The sequence below is a fragment of the Prinia subflava genome, chromosome 17 (assembly GCF_021018805.1).
Source record: "Prinia subflava isolate CZ2003 ecotype Zambia chromosome 17, Cam_Psub_1.2, whole genome shotgun sequence".
NCBI lineage: Eukaryota > Metazoa > Chordata > Aves > Passeriformes > Cisticolidae > Prinia > Prinia subflava.
The window spans coordinates 14,721,155-14,740,442 of NC_086263.1; the positions used below are offsets into that span (position 1 = coordinate 14,721,155).

Sequence of the window (19,288 nt, forward strand, 5' to 3'; positions counted from 1 at the left end):
GTGGAAGGTGCCAAAAATTGGAACTGGATGAGCTTTAAGGACCCTCCCAAACCCAACCATTCCATGATTCCGTGAGGAAAACATGAGGAATTTAAGTTAAAATGATCCCCCTGTCCAGGAAGGGTCACCTGGAGCAGGACACAGGAACGTGCCCAGGTGGGTTTGGGATGTCTCCAGAGAGGGAGATCCACACCCTCCCTGAGCAGCTGTTCCACAGCTCTGCCACCTCCATGGAAAGAAGTTTTTCCTAAACTGAGGTGGAATTTGTTGCGTTAATCTCTGAGCTCAGCCGGTCCGAGCATGGCGCTGATAACTCCAAGGCTGAGGATTCAATCCCTGCGTGAATCATTCACCGAAGGGACTCCATCCTCCTTGGGGGTCCCTTCCAAACCAGAATATTCTGCCTTTTGGATTCTGGTTTAGCTCAGGGTTATCACTCCTCACCCCGGCACCGAACAGAGCCCGGCATCATTCTAAAAACCCCTCGGAAATATTTGTATACATGAGATCCCCTTTGAGCTCCCGCAGCCTCATCACAGAGATGCTCCAGACTTCCCACCACCTCCGCAGCCGCGCTGACCGCGTGTTTTATTTATTTTATTTGGTTTTTAAATAAAACTTTGCATTTTCTCGCCGGTTCTCGGAGATTCCCCCCGTTTTTTCCCGTACTTTCTCCCCGTCCCCGCCGTGTCCCCTCACGCACACGCTCGCTGTGCCCGACACGGCGGCGCCGCTTTGCAGAGCGTTCTCTCACTTTCTGTCCATTTCTGCCCGTTTTTTCCCAGCTTCTCCCCACTTCTCCCCGTTTTTTCCCATTTCTGCCCATTTCCCCCCGGTTTCCCCCGTTTTTCCCCCAGTTTCCCCCGTTTTTTCCCGGTTTCGCTGCATCCCCGCCGCGTCCCGGCTCCCCCGCGCCGGCCGCACACGCTCGCTGTGCCCGACACGGCGGCGCCGCTTCGCAGAGCCTTCTCCCCGTTTCTGCCCATTTCTGCCCATTTTTCCCCGTTTCCCCGTTTTTTTCCGCCCTGTCCCCGCCGTGTCCCCTCCCGGCCCGCCCCGCCGGGCCGCACATGCTCGCTGTGCCCGACATGGCGGCGCCCAGCGCGGGGCTGCGCCAGCGCCTCCCCGGCCGGGCCCGGGCCCCTGAGGGAGCTCCGGGAGCGGCCCCCGCTGCATCCCCCGGTTCCCCCGAGCCCGGGCTCGATACCGCGGCCTCGCCGCTCTCCCCGGGCACCTTCTGGCTGACCCGCATCGTGCTGCTGCGCTCCATTGCCTTCCTGTACTGTGAGTGCCGGGCGGGCGCTGCGCTGTCCCCGCCGCGTCCCCGAGTGGGGAGCGGGGAGCGGCCGGAGCTGTGCCAAGGAGGGTTGGGGGAGAGCAGGGAAAGGGTTTTTTTCCCCCTTCTCCTTGTGTGGTGGGGCGCTGAGCAGGCTCCCCAGGGAATGAGCACATTCCCGAGGCTGCCAGAGCTCCAGGAGCCCTTGGACACCGCTGCCAAGCACGCGGTGACATCCTTGGGGATGTCGTGTACAGGAACAGCGGCTGGAGGATCCCTGCGGGTCCCGCCCACTTTGTAATTTTCTCTGATTTAAAGATCATTGTGGGTGCCCTCCAGCTCTGCATATTCCATCATTTTCCACTTTTCCACTTTTCTTCTTTTCCACTCCCCCTGTCCTGGTGGATTGGGCACCCTGTGGCTGATGGCTGGATGGGGTTGGCGATGCTGGAAGCTGAAGGAGAAGTTTGCTCCCACCACCAGGCTGGCACCTCTCAGCAGAGCTGCTTGGAGCTGCCCATCCTTTCTTGGAGCTGCCCATCCTTTCTTGGAGCTGCCCATCCTCTCCCTTGGAGCTGCCCATCCTTTCCCTTGGAGCTGCCCATCCTTTCCCTTGGAGCTGCCCATCCTCTCCCTTGGAGCTGCCCATCCTCTCCCTTGGAGCTGCCCATCCTCTCCCTTGGAGCTGCCCATCCTTTCCCTTGGAGCTGCCCATCCTTTCCCTTGGAGCTGCCCATCCTTTCTTGGAGCTGCCCATCCTTTCCCTTGGAGCTGCCCATCCTTTCCCTTGGAGCTGCCCATCCTTTCTTGGAGCTGCCCATCCTTTCCCTTGGAGCTGCCCATCCTTTCCCTTGGAGCTGCCCATCCTTTCCCTTGGAGCTGCCCATCCTCTCCCTTGGAGCTGCCCATCCTTTCTTGGAGCTGCCCATCCTCTCCCTTGGAGCTGTGAGCTGACAGTGCAAGAGAGGAACTTTTTGTTTTATGCAGCAGCAGGACTGGAGGGACAGATGCCATCCCTGAGTGCCAACACCACCAACAGCCAGGACCTAGAGTCAACATGACCTTAAAATATTCCACAGTAAAAGCAATTTCCAGCCTCTGCCGTGCTCGTCTGCCTCTTGCTTTGGCACTGAGAGCTGTGCTCAGAGCCCGCTGGTGCGCCGCTTAAAAATATTTACACTGAAACCAAAACTGACAAGTAACACACTACGGTACAAATTCTAAACTTGCCCCAGATTTGTCCACAGAATCGTTAGAATTTGTAGCCTGCCAGCCTGCTTAGATTATTTTGCATCAAAACCATGCAGAAGTTGTAGTTTTGTATGGTTTTGACACGTGCTCTGGTTCTAGTTTGGTTTCAGCTCTCGGTGAAATGTGAGGTTATGACTCTTTCAGTCAAAATGAAAGCGATTCCGATATTCCCCCGTGTGTAAATCCAGGCTGCTGAGTTTCACGTGGCTCAGTTTGCAGTTTCCTTATGAAAAACTGATTAGTGCTCTCTGCCGTGCCTTCGGTGGAGGCCGCTGCTGCCCGTGGTGGATTTGGGGTGATAAATGGGACCAAAGGGGGTGTGGGGGTGGGAAGGGAGCAGGGGCTGGCTGCAGGGCGGGGAATCGGGGCAAATCAAAGGTTTGGGACCTTGTGGTGAGTGGGGCAGCGAGGTGGGGAACGAGGATGTGACTGGGGTCAGGTGAGTTCCAGGTGGAAGTGATCAGAACTGATGGGCTGCAGGACAGAAGGAGCCTGGGAGGGGCTGGGCAGGCGTGAAGCTGGGATTGCAGGCTGGTGAGTGAGTGTGGGGGGCTAAAAAAGAGGGAGAATTCCTTATGGGGGGCTAAAGAAGAGGGAGAACTCCTTGTGGGGGGCTAAAGAAGAGGGAGAGTTCCTTGTGGGGTCTGAAGAAGACGGAGAGTTCCTTGTGGGGAGTTTTTTTCCAGCAAGAGAGAGGAGTAGGAACACCAGGGAATGGTTGAGTGGGGGAAGGACCTGAAAATGCTTCTGTAGGGTGGAGTGAGGAAACCTTTTGGAGAGTGGGGTGGCAGAGGGAGGGTTTGGGGTGCTGGAGCTGGAAGGAGCAGGGCGGGAGTGTTTGTGTCTCAAGGGAAGAGGTGGAGGAGAGGAAAAGTTCACCTGCTTGTTGTGCAACTTGTGCTTGGCTGCACTCAGGCCCCAGGGGGGTTCTGCTGCTGCTTTGGGGTGAGCCAAAGGCAGGAGCCTGGGCCTGGTTAGAGACGGGTCAGACCCTGCTGGCAGCAGTGCTGAGGCTGGCACTGCAGCAGAGGAGCCCCACAAGGATTTGTGGGGTGGGAAGTGCTGGTTGTGTGTGAGCTGGAGAGGCTGTGAGCAGGCACAGCCCCGGGATGTTGCCCTTTGATCTCTTCGGAGAGCCTTGGTTTAGAAACAGCAGAAAACAACTCTGTGCCTCTGTGCCAAGCTGCTCTTCCAGGGTTTTTTTTTGTGGAGATGGAAGCATTTACTGTGACAGCTGATTTTTCTCCCAGACGCGGCGATTCTGCGCGCCGAGGCTCAGACTCGCTGAGGAGACGGTTGATGCCGTTGTGACAGTTTGACATTCCTCAGCCGTGGGATGTTTTCCCCCCTTCTTTCATTTCACCCTTTTATGTGTAACCCTTTCCTTCCTGCTGGGCTGAGCAGCAAATCCTTTGGGGTGGGATTTGCGTGAAGGTGTCGGGGAATGTGATCGGAGCTGAGGGATTGTTCTGCTCCTGGGTGGAAAGGGAGGGATGGGAAGGTGAAGGGCCTTGAGGATGGGGATGGAAGGATTTGGGGTCTACAGTGACCCCAAAGTGTGGTCTGGGGGCTTGTCACCTCCTTCCTGCCCCCACCCCATTCCCAAGGGGGTGTTCACTGCCTGCTGCAGGCACAGGAGGTGTTTTCCCTGAGGATCTTCCTGTGTGGAAGGAGAACAGGCAGAGCCAGGCAGGCGTGGAGTGTCCTCCTGTGTGCCCTCCCTTCTCCCCCTCCCTCTTTGCTTGTAACAACTCTCCCCCTTCTTTTTTTGTGTCTTTTGAAGGGGTTTTCCAGAAGCAGCCGGAGCCTGGGAAGTCCCTGGCACAGCAGCTGCAGTGTGAGAGGCAGGTTGGAGATGGGAGAGGATCTGAGGGTTTGCAGAGGTCAGAGCCCAGCCCCACCTGCTGCTGGCAGGAGTGGGAGGGCAGGGAGGGTGGATCCAGCTGAAAGGGTCTGTGAGCTTTGGTCCTTACAGCACTGTCCTGTCCCTCCATCCCTTGGAATTTCTCTCTGTGTTTCCTGGTGGCTCCTCTGGGTCCTGCAAGGCCACAGTGAGGTCACCCCAAAGCTGCTCCTCTCCAGGCTGAGCTGTCCCAGCTCTCCCAGCCTTTCCTGCCAGCAGAGCTGCTCCATCCTCTGCTCATCCTGGTTCCTCCTCTGGGCTCTCTCCAGCACCTCCACTTCCCTCCTGTGCAGGAACCCTGGGGCTGGAGGCAGCTCTGCAGGTGGGGTCTCCCCTGAGCAGGGCAGAGGTTTGGCCAGATTCATTTTGAGATCTGCAGCTTTTCCACCCTCGTCTGGCCCTGTGTGTTTGTTCCCTGTGTCAGGGATTGGTGTTTTGGTGATCCAGAAATACTTTGAGGTCTCGTTGGAAATGCTCTTACAGGTAAATAGCTGGTCCCAAAGCTCTAGACAATAAATGTGCGTTATTTGCTCCTTTCACCCTCCTTCTAAATCATTTTGAGTGCCCTTTTTGGGTGATTACCATCATCAGATTCCAGCTGCAGAAATGTCAGTAATTAGATACCACCCTCCCCAATCTCAGCCAGGCTCTGTGGAGAGCTTTGAAATAAAAGCTATTATTTAAATCCAGTTTATCTTCCTTCTCCTTATGTATTGTTTAATAGTATTTTCTTTCCCCAGTGCCAGAGCTACGGGAGGTTCGTGCTCCTTCTTCCTAGATCTGAAATCTAAAGCTCTCTCGGGGGGTTTGGCTTCCTGTAGGCTCCTGGCTCTCCCCGGTGTCCTTCCTCCTCTCTTTCTCTGCCATCTCCCCTGCTTTCCCTTCTTCTGGTTTTATTAAAAGGCTCCCAGTAGCTTTCAGCCTGCCCGGTCAGGATCAGAGAACGTCTTCAGGCACTTGTGCTGCCCCAGAAGGTTTTGTTTGAGCTCAGTGCTCCTCAGCAGGGCTGTGCAGCACCAGCAGCACCTCAGCTCTGGGTCCTCTGAGCAGCTGCATCCCCCTGGAACAGGGAAAAAAAATAGGAAAAAAATAGCAAAGGTGGAGAAGGGAATCTCTCTGCAGTGCTCTCCTAGCCCCAAACCCCTCTATCTTCACAGGGCATCCTCCAGCTGCAGGCTGGGGTGGTTTTGAACAGCCTGAGAGCCAAAGGGAAGCTTTTTCTATTTCCACACCTTTTCAAACAAGGAGGCAGCAGGGAGATAAGCACTTCAAAACCCCCCGAGCAACCACCCCAAAGTGTTCAGCTTGGCCGTGAAAAGCAAGAAAACAAAATAGGTGTTAAGAGCAGAGCACTTTGTTGTGTGTTTTTGGTGGGTGCTTGGCTTCACCCTTCACTCTGGTGTTGATGCTTCTGTGTTGCAAAACTTTGCAGGGGAATTCATCCATTGAAAATTTATTTGATTCGTTTATCTGGTAATAAAATACCAGGAATATTCTGCTCTTTCTTCTTTGCAGCAGTACAACCTCATCTTGCAGCACCCAGCTCAGGGCATGTTCAAATGCCTCGTTGGGTCAAAGGGGCACTTGCTAAACTGCTCCAGGCAGAGTTTTTGTGTGTGTGCAGAACGTAGCTTGGTTTTCAGGCAAAGCTCTGTGCTCTTGGTTCGGCTCTTCTTGTGGTTTGGGCATTAAGGAAAAGTTAAGGCTTCTTTTAACAAGAGGGGGGAAGAGAGAAAAAGCCATATGACCAGAAAGTTTTGGATTTCGCATCTTTAAATCTTTCCTGAGCATGAAGAATGGGATTCTCTCCTTCTCCTACCATGACAGGCTGAGCCTGGGCTGAGGGAAGGGAGCTGAGGTGCCAGGGAAATCTGGATGGGGCGAATCCCTTTGGATGGAGACGCTTGGGTGGGTGGTGGTTACTGGAACTGTGTGGGGTTGAAGCAGGAACACGCTGGGTTTGGGGGAGAGGGGAGGCTGGGAGGGGGGAGTTAATGGAAAAGTACAGTGAAGCACCTTGCGAGGTGAGGATAAGTAGGGAAGGTCTATTAGCAGCCCGATAATTTGCATGTATTATGTAAAGCTCAGCTGGCAGCAGGGAGAGCTCCCATGTGAGCTGTCAAAGGCTCCGCAGTGGGAGGCAGACCCGGAGCTGCTCCGTTCCTGCCACCTGCACAGCCCGAGGAGTGGCAGATCCAGGTGGAACAGGGGGCTGAGCACAATTCCCAAATCCTGGAATTGTCTGTGAGACACACGGGCAGCGAGCCCAGGGTGATGGAAGCGAGGAGGGGTCTGTGCCAGGTCTGGAGGGGGGCAGAATCCCAGGGAAAAGCCCCAGGACCAAGGAGAAGTGGGTCAGTGCCCAAAGTGGAAGCAAAGTTGTTTGAGCTGGAGGGAGTGGAAGGTGCAGAGTGGAAAATCCCCACACACGAGGCCACAGGGAGAGAAGTTCCAGAATGAGGGTTAAGGAAGAGGAAGGAGTTTGGGGGAAAAGGGACTTTTTTACCCCCTGACCACGCCAAGGTCCAAGGGAAGGTTCCTGGAGAAGGCAGCAGGGTCTGTTACACTGAATTTAAGGCTCCAGTTTCTCTGGGGTTCAGGGAGAGGAAGCAATGACAAGCTGATAAATAACTTCCCTTTTTCCCTCCTGGGTCTGGGCATCTCCTGTGTCTCTGCAATCCTCTGCAGTCTCTGCCTTTGGTTTCAGCTCTTCCCTGTGTCCAGCAGCACAGGACGGGAAAACCTCAGGGGATGGGGCAGGGATGGGTGGCTGGAAGTGGGAGCTGGATGAGGGATGAGCCCTGCTCCGAAGGATGCTGGAGATGCTGGAGAGGGAGCCTGGAGTGATGCAGGGAGCTCGGGGAGTGTCCAGGAGAGGGAGCCGGAGCCGGGATGGAGCTCTGGGAATGTCACCTGGGAGGAGGTGACGGACCAAACACAGGTGGGGTTTGCTCTGGGGGAGGCGATCCCCCAAAATCCCGAATTCAGGGCTGGTGCTGCTGGGTTTTAATTGTGAGCTGGGTTTTAATTGTGAGCGGTGCTGTGGGGAATGGATGTCCTGCGAGAAAACCCCTGTGCAGCCCAGGCTGGGCCACCCTAAAATGTGCATTTCACATCAGCTCCAACCCGAGGAGCTGAGCAGGATTTGTCCATCCAGTCTGCACCCTGCTGGAATTGCTGGCGTTTGTTTTTTCCTAATTTACCCTTTCCTTGTTTGTCTCGCATAGGGGTCTAATTTGGGCTTTTTTTAGGCAAAAACCTGCTCAGCATTTATGGGTTGGGGCTGCAATTCTGGAGCGTTTAGAGGTGAATTTGATTAGCACTTTTGGAAAACTGTGCAGCAAATTGCAGTGTTAATCACGGGAAATAAAGCCACCGAGTTTTAAGGCAGAGCTGGCTTTCAGTTGGCCTTTTTAAAGCCAAAAATGAAGATATTAAGCTGTCTAAAGCTCAGAAGAATTTTATTTCTGCTGGTTTCATGTCAGGCTTTCTGATTACACAGTTGTGCTGAGCTGAGTGTTGGTAGAAAGAGATGGATAAAATAAAAAACACTTAATTTGTGTTCCAGAACTTAGTGTTGGAAATAGCCTTTCTCATGTCTTTCCCTGTCTGTAATCGAGTAACATAATTGAAGAAAAATGTCTCTTATTTGTAAAATCATTTACTGTGTATAAATGATGGATGGGGAGAGACACAACCAATTAACTCCCAAGTTTATTGTGCCATCCCTGGGGTTCAGGATCTGCTGGAATCAAAGGGAACCCTCCCAGTGACCTCTGCTGTGTGCTGGATGATGACTTTTAGTGGTTTTTAAATGAGAATAAAACCCGTGGCTGTGTGCAGAGAGCTGGGGGAGTGTTAAGTGGATTAAGTGGAACCCACTGCAGACCTTTGTCTGGGGAATGGGACTTTCAGTTGGATTCCCTGGGGCTGCAGACTTTGGGTTGCTGCTCCAGACTTCAAAGAAATGGGAATTTGGGCTCTGATTTCACACAGCCTCTCCCCCAGTGCTCCCAGTGAGAGACACCAGATGAACACCAGGATTGTTGTTTGCAGAATGCCAGCATTGAGATAAGGGAGGAAGCAGATTTGATCATTAACCAAGGAGGAGTGGGGAGGGGAACAAATTGGCTTTTCCCAGGAGCTGTGGTGCTGCTGCCCGTGACGTGGCTGGTGTTTGGGTAATGTTTGAAGGATGGGTAAATTAGTGGATGCAGCCTAATCAGGAAATGTTGGCCTTCCTCATTTGTTTTTTTCCCTGAGACATGGAGATTACTGGAGTTACAAACTGCAAATTGGTAACTGCAGGAGATGCCTAAAATATGAGATAATGCCTAAAAACTGCCCAACTTTCTCTGTAGGACATCAAATGCTAGGTCTATGATCTGTAATTAAATTGCTGATGTGCTGTTAAAAAAAGCAGCAGGCTGGTCTCAGACTGGCCAGGGCAGGAGCAGAAACACTAAAAATGGGACAGCCGTAGGGACATGGAGAAAGTGGGAATTGAAGGGGTGGGAAAATGTTGAGATTTTGGATTTCCAGCCTTGCAGGGTGTGAGAGGAGGGTCAGAGCTGCTGTTTTGGGCAGTTGTGGTGGTGAACCACAAACTCAAAGAGTTGCCTGTGTTTGAGCAGCTCCAGGGTGCTCAGCACAGGAGGGAATTGTTGGAGCAATTCCAGAGCTGCTCCAAGGGCTGGAGCCAGGCTGGGAGAGCTGGGGGGGCTCACCTGGAGAGGAGAAGGATCCAGGGAGAGCTCAGAGCCCCTGGCAGAGCCTGGAGGGGCTCCAGGAGAGCTGGAGAGGGACTGGGGACAAGGGATGGAGGGACAGGACACAGGGAATGGCTTCCACTGCCAGAGGGCAGGGCTGGATGGGATTTTGGGCAGGAATTGTTCCCTGGGAGGGCGGCACAGATTCCCAGAGAAGCTGTGGCTGCCCCTGGGTCCCTGGCAGTGCCCAAGGCCAGGCTGGACAGGGCTTGGAGCAGCCTGGGACAGTGGGAGGTGTCCCTGCCATGGCAGGGGTGGGATGAGAGGATCTCCAAGGTCCCTTCCAACCCAAACCCACCTGGGGTTCTCTGAACACCTCATTAATGGTGCAGATGAGTTTAAGCTGTCTCATTAACAATAACTTTGAGATATGAAGTGTCTTCAAAATAAGGAAAATATTCTGGTGCTTGACAGATGCCTAGGTAATGTTATGTAGGGGTGGAGATCTGTTGTCCTCCAAAGCCAAGACAGGATTTATAGAATTCCTCGTGGTTCATGGAATCCTGGAATGGTTTGGGTTGGAAGGGACTTTAGAGATCACCCAGGTACAGCCCAGGGAACCTTTTGCTGGGCACTGCAGTGACTGTGTTGGATTTTAATAGAGATAAAGGCTTGGGAATAAATTCCTTCCCAGAACTGCTTGTCTAGCTCTGGGCTCAGATCAGCTCCCTCATCCTGGGTGGTTCCTCACACGGATTTTCCCTGTCCTTGTTCTCCTGCAGCCGTGGCCTTCCTGGTGGCGTTCCAGCAGAACAAGCAGCTGATAGGAGACAAGGGGCTGCTCCCCTGCAAGCTCTACCTGCAGGACATCAAGAAATACTTCAAGGGCAAGGTGGGCCTGGATGCCCTGAGCTATGCACCCACCCTCATCTGGTTCCTGGACTGGTCTGCCATGGACAGCACCCTGGATTGCCTGGCCCTGGCTGGCCTGGCAGTGGCAGCCTTTGTGCTGCTGACTGGCTGTGCCAACATGGTCCTCATGTCCCTGCTGTGGCTCCTCTACCTCTCCTTGGTCAACGTGGGACAGATCTGGTGGGTTCTCAATCCCCCTGCGCCGCTTTTCCCTCCCTTTGTTGGTGGTACACGTTGGTTTTCCTGGTGCAGTTTGGATTTCCAGTCCCAGTTTGTGGCTGCTCCTCAGCAGATTCTCTGTGGAGGAGTGTGAGATAAGGACCTGGCACAGACGATTTATGGGCACAGACGATTTATGGGCACAGATGATTTATGGGCACAGATGATTTATGGGAGCGTCCCAGCTCTGCCTTACCTGGGATACCTGCCCTGAGTTCTCCTCTGTTCATTGGTGCAGGGTTGGATTTGATGATCCTGGTGGCTCCCTCCCCACTGAGGTTATTCCAGAACATTCCAGGTTGTGTTATCCCAGCTGTGCAGTGCTTCCCCTTGTGGCTGTGCAAAAGGAATTCCCTCAGTAATTGCTTTTAGGGTGGTTTCTCAGCTTTCAGCTCTGTCCAGGAGAGAGCTGGAATTCTGTATTTCAGAATAAGTACAGAAAGCTTGTGGGGGAAAAGGAGAAACCCTGACTGTGTGAATCCCCCTGCTGCAGGGGAGGGCTGTGGTGTGAAAAGAAAGGGTTTAGGTTGTCCTTGCCCTTGTTAAGGCCCCAAATGCATTGTCTGGAAGAGGATGTGCCCTGAAAACCCCAAATTTCATTAGGTCACCTCCTGAGGTGCCTCTGTTTGCAGCTGAGGTCATGTGGAGGGAAAAGGTTCTGCCCAGGGATATTCCTGTGGCTTTACAGCAGGACACCTTTCCACAGATGGGCTCAGTGGATTTAATGTGAAGGATTTGCATGTGCTGCCCCATTCCTTCCCATCCTACTCCAGCTGGAATGCAAGTGGGTGAAGGAGAACAGCTCTGAAAAGCTCCATTCTCTGAGCTCTTAACTCAGCATGAACCTAAACTGTGACACCAGGCCACAGAGCTGGACAAATAACTCTGTGATGGTGTTCCATTGCCTGTTTCCAAATTACTCCAGAATTTCTTGTCTATTTTCTAGATGTTTGAATGTGAAAGGGCAGGAAATCAAGCATCCTCCTGCCCTGGCTTTCAGGGATACGGGAGCAAAACGTGGATGTGATGCTTGACTTCTTCCTCCTTGTGTTTCTATTTGGAGGGGAGAAATTAAAAAAAAAAATCCCAACAGCCTCCCCCTGAAGCTGCCAAGGTTTTGTAGCTGAGTGCTGGAGCTGTAGTGACTCCAAGGCTGGAGGTTTGATCTGTTAATTCCTGGAGCAGGGGGATAATTAAGACAGGCTCTCTTCATTAGTGCCCACAGCTCTCTGGAGTGTGCTGGTGCTGTGGAGCTCTTAGTTTTATTTTTTTAAAAAACCCCACCTGGAATGTGTTTTTTTTTTTTTCCACGTCTTGAGCAGTGTGTGCTGTGCTGCCCCTCTGCTCCCACTTTTCCTGGGGCTCTGGCTCCTCTGCCAGTCCTACAGAAGAACTCTTGAGGTTTTCCCAAAATAATTCCAGTTGTGCCTGGTGACCTCTGAGTGGCTGTTTTGGCACCTTTTTAAAGGAAGAGGCAAAGGGTGGGGGGGACACAGAGAGGAGCCTTTTCCTCTCCTCCACAGCCCAGGTCCAATCCCCTGGCCCTGAGCAGGGGAAGCTCAGGGATCCATTCCCAGCCCCAGGACAGTGATCTCCTGGCAGGAATGCCCCTGGATCCTGGAGTTTGCCTCTTGTGGTTCAAAGGAATTCACTTTTGGGAGCTGAGATAAGGCTGGATTTTTTTTTTTATTCCCACTCCTTGAAATCTGGGGGGTGAAATTTAACCTGATGTACAACAGAAACGACAAGGGGAAGGGAAAAGAGAAAAGGGGGGAGTAGAGATGTTCACCCAACTTCTTTTCCTCTTAATATTCTGCCTTCAACAGGAAATGAGGTGGTTCTTGTGGAGGGCTAAGGGAGAAGAACCAGAGCAGCCCAGCTCGTTCAGCTGTGGGCTCATTTTTCATCAGATCCCCTGGGATGGGTCAAACCCAGATTATTCCTGCAGTGAGACGTGGAAGTCCCTGGCCAGAGGAATGCTGGCTGCTTCCAGTGCAGGGAAACTCAGGGAAAGAGCAAAGCAGGATTCACTCAGTTCTCCCTGCCCTGCAGGAATTGTGGTGGTGGAGAGGGAGGAGCTCGGAGTACCCAAAATCTGCAGGATTTGCCTTAAAACTTGGGCTGGCCTTAAAACCAAGGCTGGCTTTAAAACTCATCTCACACTGGTTTGTAGGTGGGGTTAGATGGTGCGTTGGTGGCCTTGCTCCCAGTTTGGGGCAGATTGAGAGGTTTTGATGAGTTCTGTTGGTTCTGCAGGAGAGCAGAGCTCTCCCAGATCAGGGCAGGACAATGCCAGGCATTCCTGGCTGGAGGGATGAGGCAGCTCAGCAGAGAGGTGTCTGAAATGAGGAGGAAATTCCTCCTGTGGCCCAAATAATTAAAAAATCCTTCTGTGGCTCAAAACAAAAACATCATTTTGAGTTTTTGTACAATCCTGCTGTCCCTGCTTGCTGGCCAGCCTGGGCTCCTGCGAGCCACCCCCGTGGGCTCCAACATCCTCTGCTGAGCTTCCCTGGGAAGGCACTCCAGGGAAAATCCAGCGTGATCAGCAGGAATAGAGCTCTCTTCTTCAGGCCAGTGAGGGACAATTTATTCCTTTTATCGCCTTCTTGTCCATTTTAATTTTAAATGTCCCTATTTGTTTTGGGCTGCTGAAGGAGCAGCTCTTTCAACTGCTGCCCAGCTGGCTTGGGCTCAGCCAGGGGAAGCTTCAGAAGAGCAGAGTGTGGCCTTTGAAGGGCAGGACACGTCCCCTGCCTGCCCTGGCCCCACCTGGGGAATGTCCACCAGCCTGGGGACAGCACAGCCAGGCCACGCTGGGGGCTTGGAGGGTCTTCAAACCCTCCCCAAACTGTTCCTCTGGGCTGTTTGTAGGATCAGGAGTGTTTTGGCAGAAAAATCCCAAGAACCAGGCCCAGTTCATGTCCCTTGACTTTGCCAATTTATCATCCTTGACTCTGAAATGAGCTGTGCTTTGGTGCTTCCCAAAATTCGGTGACCTTGCAGAGAAATGTGTTGATTTTGGGCAGTGTGGGGTGGAGGTTGGCAGTGCTTTGCACCTTGGAGCGTGGCAGGGTTTTGGCATTCCCAGCCCAGCTGTGGCTCTGTGCAGGCTGGACCTGGGGGTGTTTGGGGCCAAGGCCACCCACGTGACGGTGTCACGCTGCCATCAGGAGCTCAGTGTGTCTGCCTGCAAATACTGCATTTTTTTTCCTTTTTTTCCCCCATCTGCCACTTTGAACTTTTTCCTTTTGAAGTAGGAGACTGTCAAGAAGCTCACAATCTGTCAGGGCAGAGGAATATTTAATATTTAATATCTGACCCGTTGGGTGAAGTGCTGAATCATTATGTTCACTTTAACCTTGATTATTCCTAGCATTTCTGCAGTAGCAAAATAGGAGTAAAATGATAGTAGTCAGTTAGAAGCTGTTTAAAGATGTTTTAAAAAGGTTTTGGTGGGAATTCCTTGTAGCCCAACATCCATTTTTGCAGCCTGCAAATCCAGCTTGTCCAGCAGCCCCACAGGTCCCATACAAATAAAAGGCATTGCCTTTCTCCCCTTCCTAAATATTCCCTCCTGAACATTCCTGTCCTGGATTTTCATCCATTTAAACAGGAATATGGGAGAAGCTCGTTGGTTTAATCCAAATCCTCGTTACAGGTGACCCCCCAAAGCCTCCAATTCTGGTGTCATTCCCTGTGGGATTGGTGTCTGTGGGGATGAGCAGGGAGAGGCTTCCAACAGGAATTAAATCAGTTTTTGTACCAGAGTGACCGGGTAACTCTGGGGTAAATTCACTTTTATCCCCACTAAGGTGTCTCCAGAGAGCTGTTACATTTTCTTACAGAAACAAACTCTGCAGCTACTCTGCCCCTGATCTCCTGAGCCTCCTCCTGTTGTTTCCTCCCCTCCAGCATTTCCATCTGCAAACCCTCCCTTCCCTGGGTTATTGTGTGCCCAAAGCTCCCTGCCCACTGTCAGCCAGCACGGATTAAAAAAAACCCCAAAGCTGGAATTGTGGCATTTTAAATCCTGTTGCCTTTATTTTCTTTCAAGATTCTGGTTGAGTTACAGGAGCTCAAGGGGATAAGTTAAACAAGCCAATAAATAAAATGTTATAGCATGAGGTGGCTGCAAGGTTCTTTTCAGAGTGTTCTTCCCTTGTGGAAAAGGGGGGTGCAGCTGCTGCCAGGGATTTGGGGCCAAAGCAGGAGCCCCAGCACCTTTTTTATCCTGTCAGAAATAAGAAATGTGCCCTTTGAAGCCCAAAAATTTGCGCAGAGGGCAGGAGATGCCTCAGTTTCTGTCCCCAGGTTTGTGGTGGTTTTTCATCTGTAGCTGCTGGAACAGAACAGATGGGAAGTTTTCATACTCAAGGAGATTTTGGAGGGACAAGTGTGCAGCAGGGCAGGAAGGCTTGGCTTTGAGGCAGGTGATTTAATTGCAATTAAATGAGCGTCCTCAGGAGTTCATCTGCAACAGAGAAGGAGGAAGGGCTGGTGTGTGGCAGAGGGTTTGTGGGGTTTATTCTCATTAAAAAGCACTTGAACAGTGCAGGATTTAATCAGGGTGAGCTCCAGTGGCTGCTGGGGCTCAGGAGATGCTCAGGGAGTGTTTCCCTCTCCAGGAGGGTGTTAGGGGCCATTAAATGAATCCCTTCCCGTGCTTTTTCCTCTGATTTTCTACACTTTGGGTTCTGAGACTTAAGGTGCTTTGTCCAGAGTGATCCAGGAAATGTTGGAGACAGATCCTTGAGTTTCTCATTCCAGGTTGGAAAGCAGCCAGGGTGTGAACCAGGGCTGGATTTGGCAAAACATTCCCATTTTTAAGCACATTGGTTGTGAGCCTTTGATGATGAGGGCACAGGAGTGTGGATGGAATCACCCTGGAGTGGTTTGGGTTGGAAGGGGATTGAAGGATGATCCCATCCCATCCCTGCCATGGCAGGGACCCCTCCCACAGCCCCAGGGTGCTCCAAGCCCACCCAGCCTGGCCTTGGGCACTGCCAGGGATGCAGGGATGACCAGAGCCAGGGCCTCACCATCCTCCTCTCCTTCCCAACATCCCAGCCAGCCCTGCCCTCTGGCAGTTTGAGGGCATCCCTCCTTTTCAGTTCATAAATCCTCTCCTTCTTTCTTGCAGGCTCCCTTCAGGTCCTGGCAGGTCACAGTTAGGTCACCCTGAAGCTTCTCCAGGCTGGACAATCCCAACTATCCCAGCTTTTCATCCCAGCTCCATCCCTCTGCCCATCCCGGGGGTTTCCTCTGGCCTGGAGGAGCCCTGGATGAAAATTCCCCCTTTGAGCTCCCAGCAGCCCAATCCAGCTGCAGCAGGAATCAGTGGATTGGAGTTTTTTAAGCAGTTTAGATAATTCAGGAGGACTTTTCTTTTCCCCTAGACCCTGAAGAATCAGGAAAGAAAGGCATGGCAACCTGGGTGTCCTGGGTTTCGTCAGGACACGTGGGAGGTTCTCAGGGATCACTGCACAGGCAGGAATGGATGTGGCAGCTGTGCTTGACAGAGTGACCTTGGCAGGGCTTCCCATCGGTCTCTGTCCTGCTCCATCACGTCTGGAAGTGATACAGGCTTGTGCTGAGGGGCTGCAATCCTTAACTGAGACCAGCTTTCCGTTCAGGCTGGAAGTGGAAGCAGAAATTCCCATTGTGCCTGGATCCAGTATCCGGTTTTGTGTATCAGAAAGAAATATCTTTAGCTAAGTCCCATTAACCAATGTCACCTCGGTGCCTTTGCTAAATTGGAGGTTTTTAGGGCCGTGTAAACAGAACCCTTTTTGCAACCTGGCTTTGTTTTCCCAGCTCTCCAAAACACCCCCAAAACAACAAGAAGAGAAGTTGGAATATCCCATTCCTTTATCAGGCCTTGGCAGGGGAGCTCAGGAATTTCTTTGTTATGGCAGCCTCGCATCCCTTTTGCTCCGAGCTGCCCTCCCTCTGTCCCCAGCACGAGAAGATGATCTCTGCAAACATAAAGGCAGAGCTGCAGATCTCAGGGGGTCATCCTTCCTGCCCAGGAAACTGCTTTTTGGCGCTTCCTCCCTGCCCAGAAGAGAGGGAATGTATCGGTTTCAAAGAATGCTGCGAGCAGCCCTGAGCGCTGGAGATGACACATTAATGAAAACAAAGATTAATTCCATGTGACACCGCTGCCTTGCACTACAACTGGGAGCTAATGAAGCTAATGAGAACCATATTTGGGGTGAGAGATTCAGACTGGATCGTGGCTGATGGCAGAAATGAGTCACTGAGTGTTTTCCCCCCACTCCCAGCGTGGGGAAGGTTTTCCCCTCCTTGCCCTAGGTTGGGGTTGGGATGGGAGCAGTCCTGGAGAGATCCCAGTGGGATCTGCTCAGCTGGCGTTGGGAGGGGATGGGCAGGAGGGGCTGATCCATGGCTGGATTAGTGCTGGAAATGCGGGAGGTTCCTCATTCTGGGTGAGGTGAACGCAGGTGGCCCTGGGCAGTCTCAGCCTGCAGCAGGGGCCAGCCCCAGAGAGATTCATTAAAGCAATTAAAGGATTCCTTTTTTAACCAGGCAATTACTGCCATCCTGTTTTCCTGGGGTTTTACCTGCAGGACCTTTCTGCTGGGAGCAGCAGGAGCCCAGCAGTGCTCAGGAGGTGATTCCCATCGTTCTGGGTCCTGCCTGTGTCCAGGCTGATGCTGATCCAAGGTTTTCCATCAGTCCCAGTTGTGCATCCCCTGCTGGAGCTCATCCCAGCCCAGGGCTGCTCAGCCTGGGGTCTGCTCCCATTTCCCCTTCCCTGGGCTCGGTGTCCAGCCTAAGGAGCAGCTCCCAGGGGGATCCCACCTCAGCCTCTCCTTCTGGCAGGATCTGAGCAAAGCAAACCCTGCTGGAGCCTGACAAATTGTGCACTCACCTGAGCCAGGTTTGGGATCATTTCTGGCTTTGGAAAGGAGCATGGGCAGAGCTGGTGAGTGCTGGGGCTCAGCTGCAAAATTCACCCCTGCCCTGCTGGCCAGGCCTGGCACACTGAGAGGCTTTGGGAGGATGCACAGGATGGGATCCCATTCCTCACCCCCTGCCCGGCCCCTTCCCAGCACCGAGGAGCAAAACCTCCTCCTCTTCCTCCTCCTCTTCCTCCTCCTCACTCTTTATTTTTAGTGTTAGCCCCATTCCTCCCATTTCAGTGTGGATGTTGTAATTACAGAGCACAGAATCCCAGCTCTTAGAGCTGTGTGACCACAAGAAAGTGAATCCAGAAACCAGACTGGTTTCATTTGCTCCCCTTCCAGCTGATTTCCTCCTCCTGCCATGGCTGTGCAGTGCTGAAGGCTTGGCAGGGACCAAAACCAGCTGTCAAAAAGGTTTCTTACCCCCACACATTTAAGTTAATGATGTTCTGAAATTAATGGTGCACCAGGCTAATCCTGGATCTCATTTTGATGGATTTTGCCAGCAATGTTTCCCAACTGGGCTGGGGAAGTGAATCCCCAGGTCAGAAAAAAAAAGAAAAAGGGTGGTTTTTTGTGTTTTTTCCATCCTGAGTGTTTACAGCTTTAATTTGGTTGGTACATTGTGGTTTTCCAGCAGGCTTTCAGTAACTTGTGGAAGCTGTGGATGAGCTTTTCCACTGCTCAGGGCCGGGGAAGTGGCAGTGCCTGGGTGTCCCCTTGCTCTGGAAGTGGCTGCAGCCCCAGGCTGGGCACGGGAGAGGCTCCAGCCTTGGCACAGAGGGGAAAAGCTGAAGGAGCTGAGTTGGATTAGCTGAGGGAAAATTAAACAAGCTAATTAAATTAATTAGCTGAGGGAAAGGAGACAGAGAGCAGGTGTGTGAAGGAAGCAGAGAGGTTGGAACCCTGGTGCAGAGAGGTTTGGGGTCACCCCTGGCAGTGTCCCAGGCCAGGCTGGGCAGGGCTTGGAGCACCAGGGACAGTGGCAGCTGTCCCTGCCATGGCAGGGGTGGCACTGGATGGGCTTTGAGCTCTTTCCAACCCAAACCATCCCAGGATTCAGTCCTGTCTCCCTGGGCACAGGACAAGAAGCTGCAGGTTTGTGTGGTGGGAAGGAAGATCCAGGTCAGGCTTAAGGAAAAGCTTCTTGAATGTCCACGTGGAATAATCCTGGGCTGGATGTCTGGAGAGGGAGGGGGAATCTCAGTGATTCTCTCACAATCCCATCCTGCATTTCCCACATTTTCTGTGCTTCCATGGCATCACCCATTTTCACAGTTCCCTGCTGGGTTTGTGGCGGGTGCTTTCCCTTAAATCCAGCTTTCCCTGTTGCTGGAGTTTTGGGAGGGAGCTCCCCTTGGCTGTGGCCTGGGGATGATCCCCTGCTTCCCTCCCTCCCTCCCTGCCAGGGGGAGGACCTGGGGAGCTCAAATTCCCAACTTTCCCGGGGATGGGATTCCTCCCGCCTTGTGGAGCCCTCCTGGAAAGCTCCTTTTGGGGACCAGATCCCGATGCAGAGCAGGAAATGTGTCTGCAGCCAAAGAACTCTTCCCTCTGCAGGCTGCAGAGCCCAGGGAAGGAGAGGGACTCGTGGAGGAGGTGGAAGTTTCCATCTGGGTTCACCTGCCCTGGAGGATGCTCTCCGGAGGGAGATTTGGGGATGAGCAGGGAATTCTGCCCATGGAAATGTGGCTGGAAGGAGTTGGGGGTGTTGGGCACTGCTGGGGCAGTTTTTACTCTGGTTTTATTACAAATGCAGCTGGATTTTCCTCAGAACATCCATAGATGTAAGGGTGAAATCTGCCTGGTTTATCCTGTTTTTTAATGGACTCATTAGGGATATTGTTTTGGGAATGTTCTGCAGATTTGGAGATCCCTGTCCCCAGCAACTCCTGCACTAAATAACCCGGGCAGCTCTGGGGGAGCTGAGCGGAGAAGGAAATGTGAATTTATGGGGCTGGTGAGCTCCTCCTTCAGCAAATAAAACCATCATCCCACGTGCTTTGCTTTGCATGCAGGAAAAAAAAGGGAATTCTGTGGAAAAGGTGGAATTTTGTGTCTCCCAGGGAATTCCTGGTCCCTGGGA

The 19,288-nt window shown here is 52.6% G+C and overlaps 1 protein-coding gene across 3 annotated transcripts in view; it reads left to right on the forward strand.

The window, feature by feature from the left end:
* The first annotated feature begins 1,055 nt into the window (after positions 1-1,055).
* LMF1 (lipase maturation factor 1) overlaps positions 1,056-19,288 on the forward strand; it is a 147,735-nt gene continuing 129,502 nt past the window's right edge. The window contains exons 1-2 of one of the 3 annotated variants that reach the window (XM_063414229.1): positions 1,056-1,284; positions 9,922-10,231. In XM_063414229.1, the coding sequence (XP_063270299.1) occupies positions 1,071-1,284; positions 9,922-10,231 (524 nt within the window). In that variant the 5' untranslated portion in view covers positions 1,056-1,070. The remainder of the gene's footprint in view (positions 1,285-9,921; positions 10,232-19,288) is intronic. The other 2 variants (XM_063414232.1, XM_063414230.1) reach the window with 2 other exon arrangements.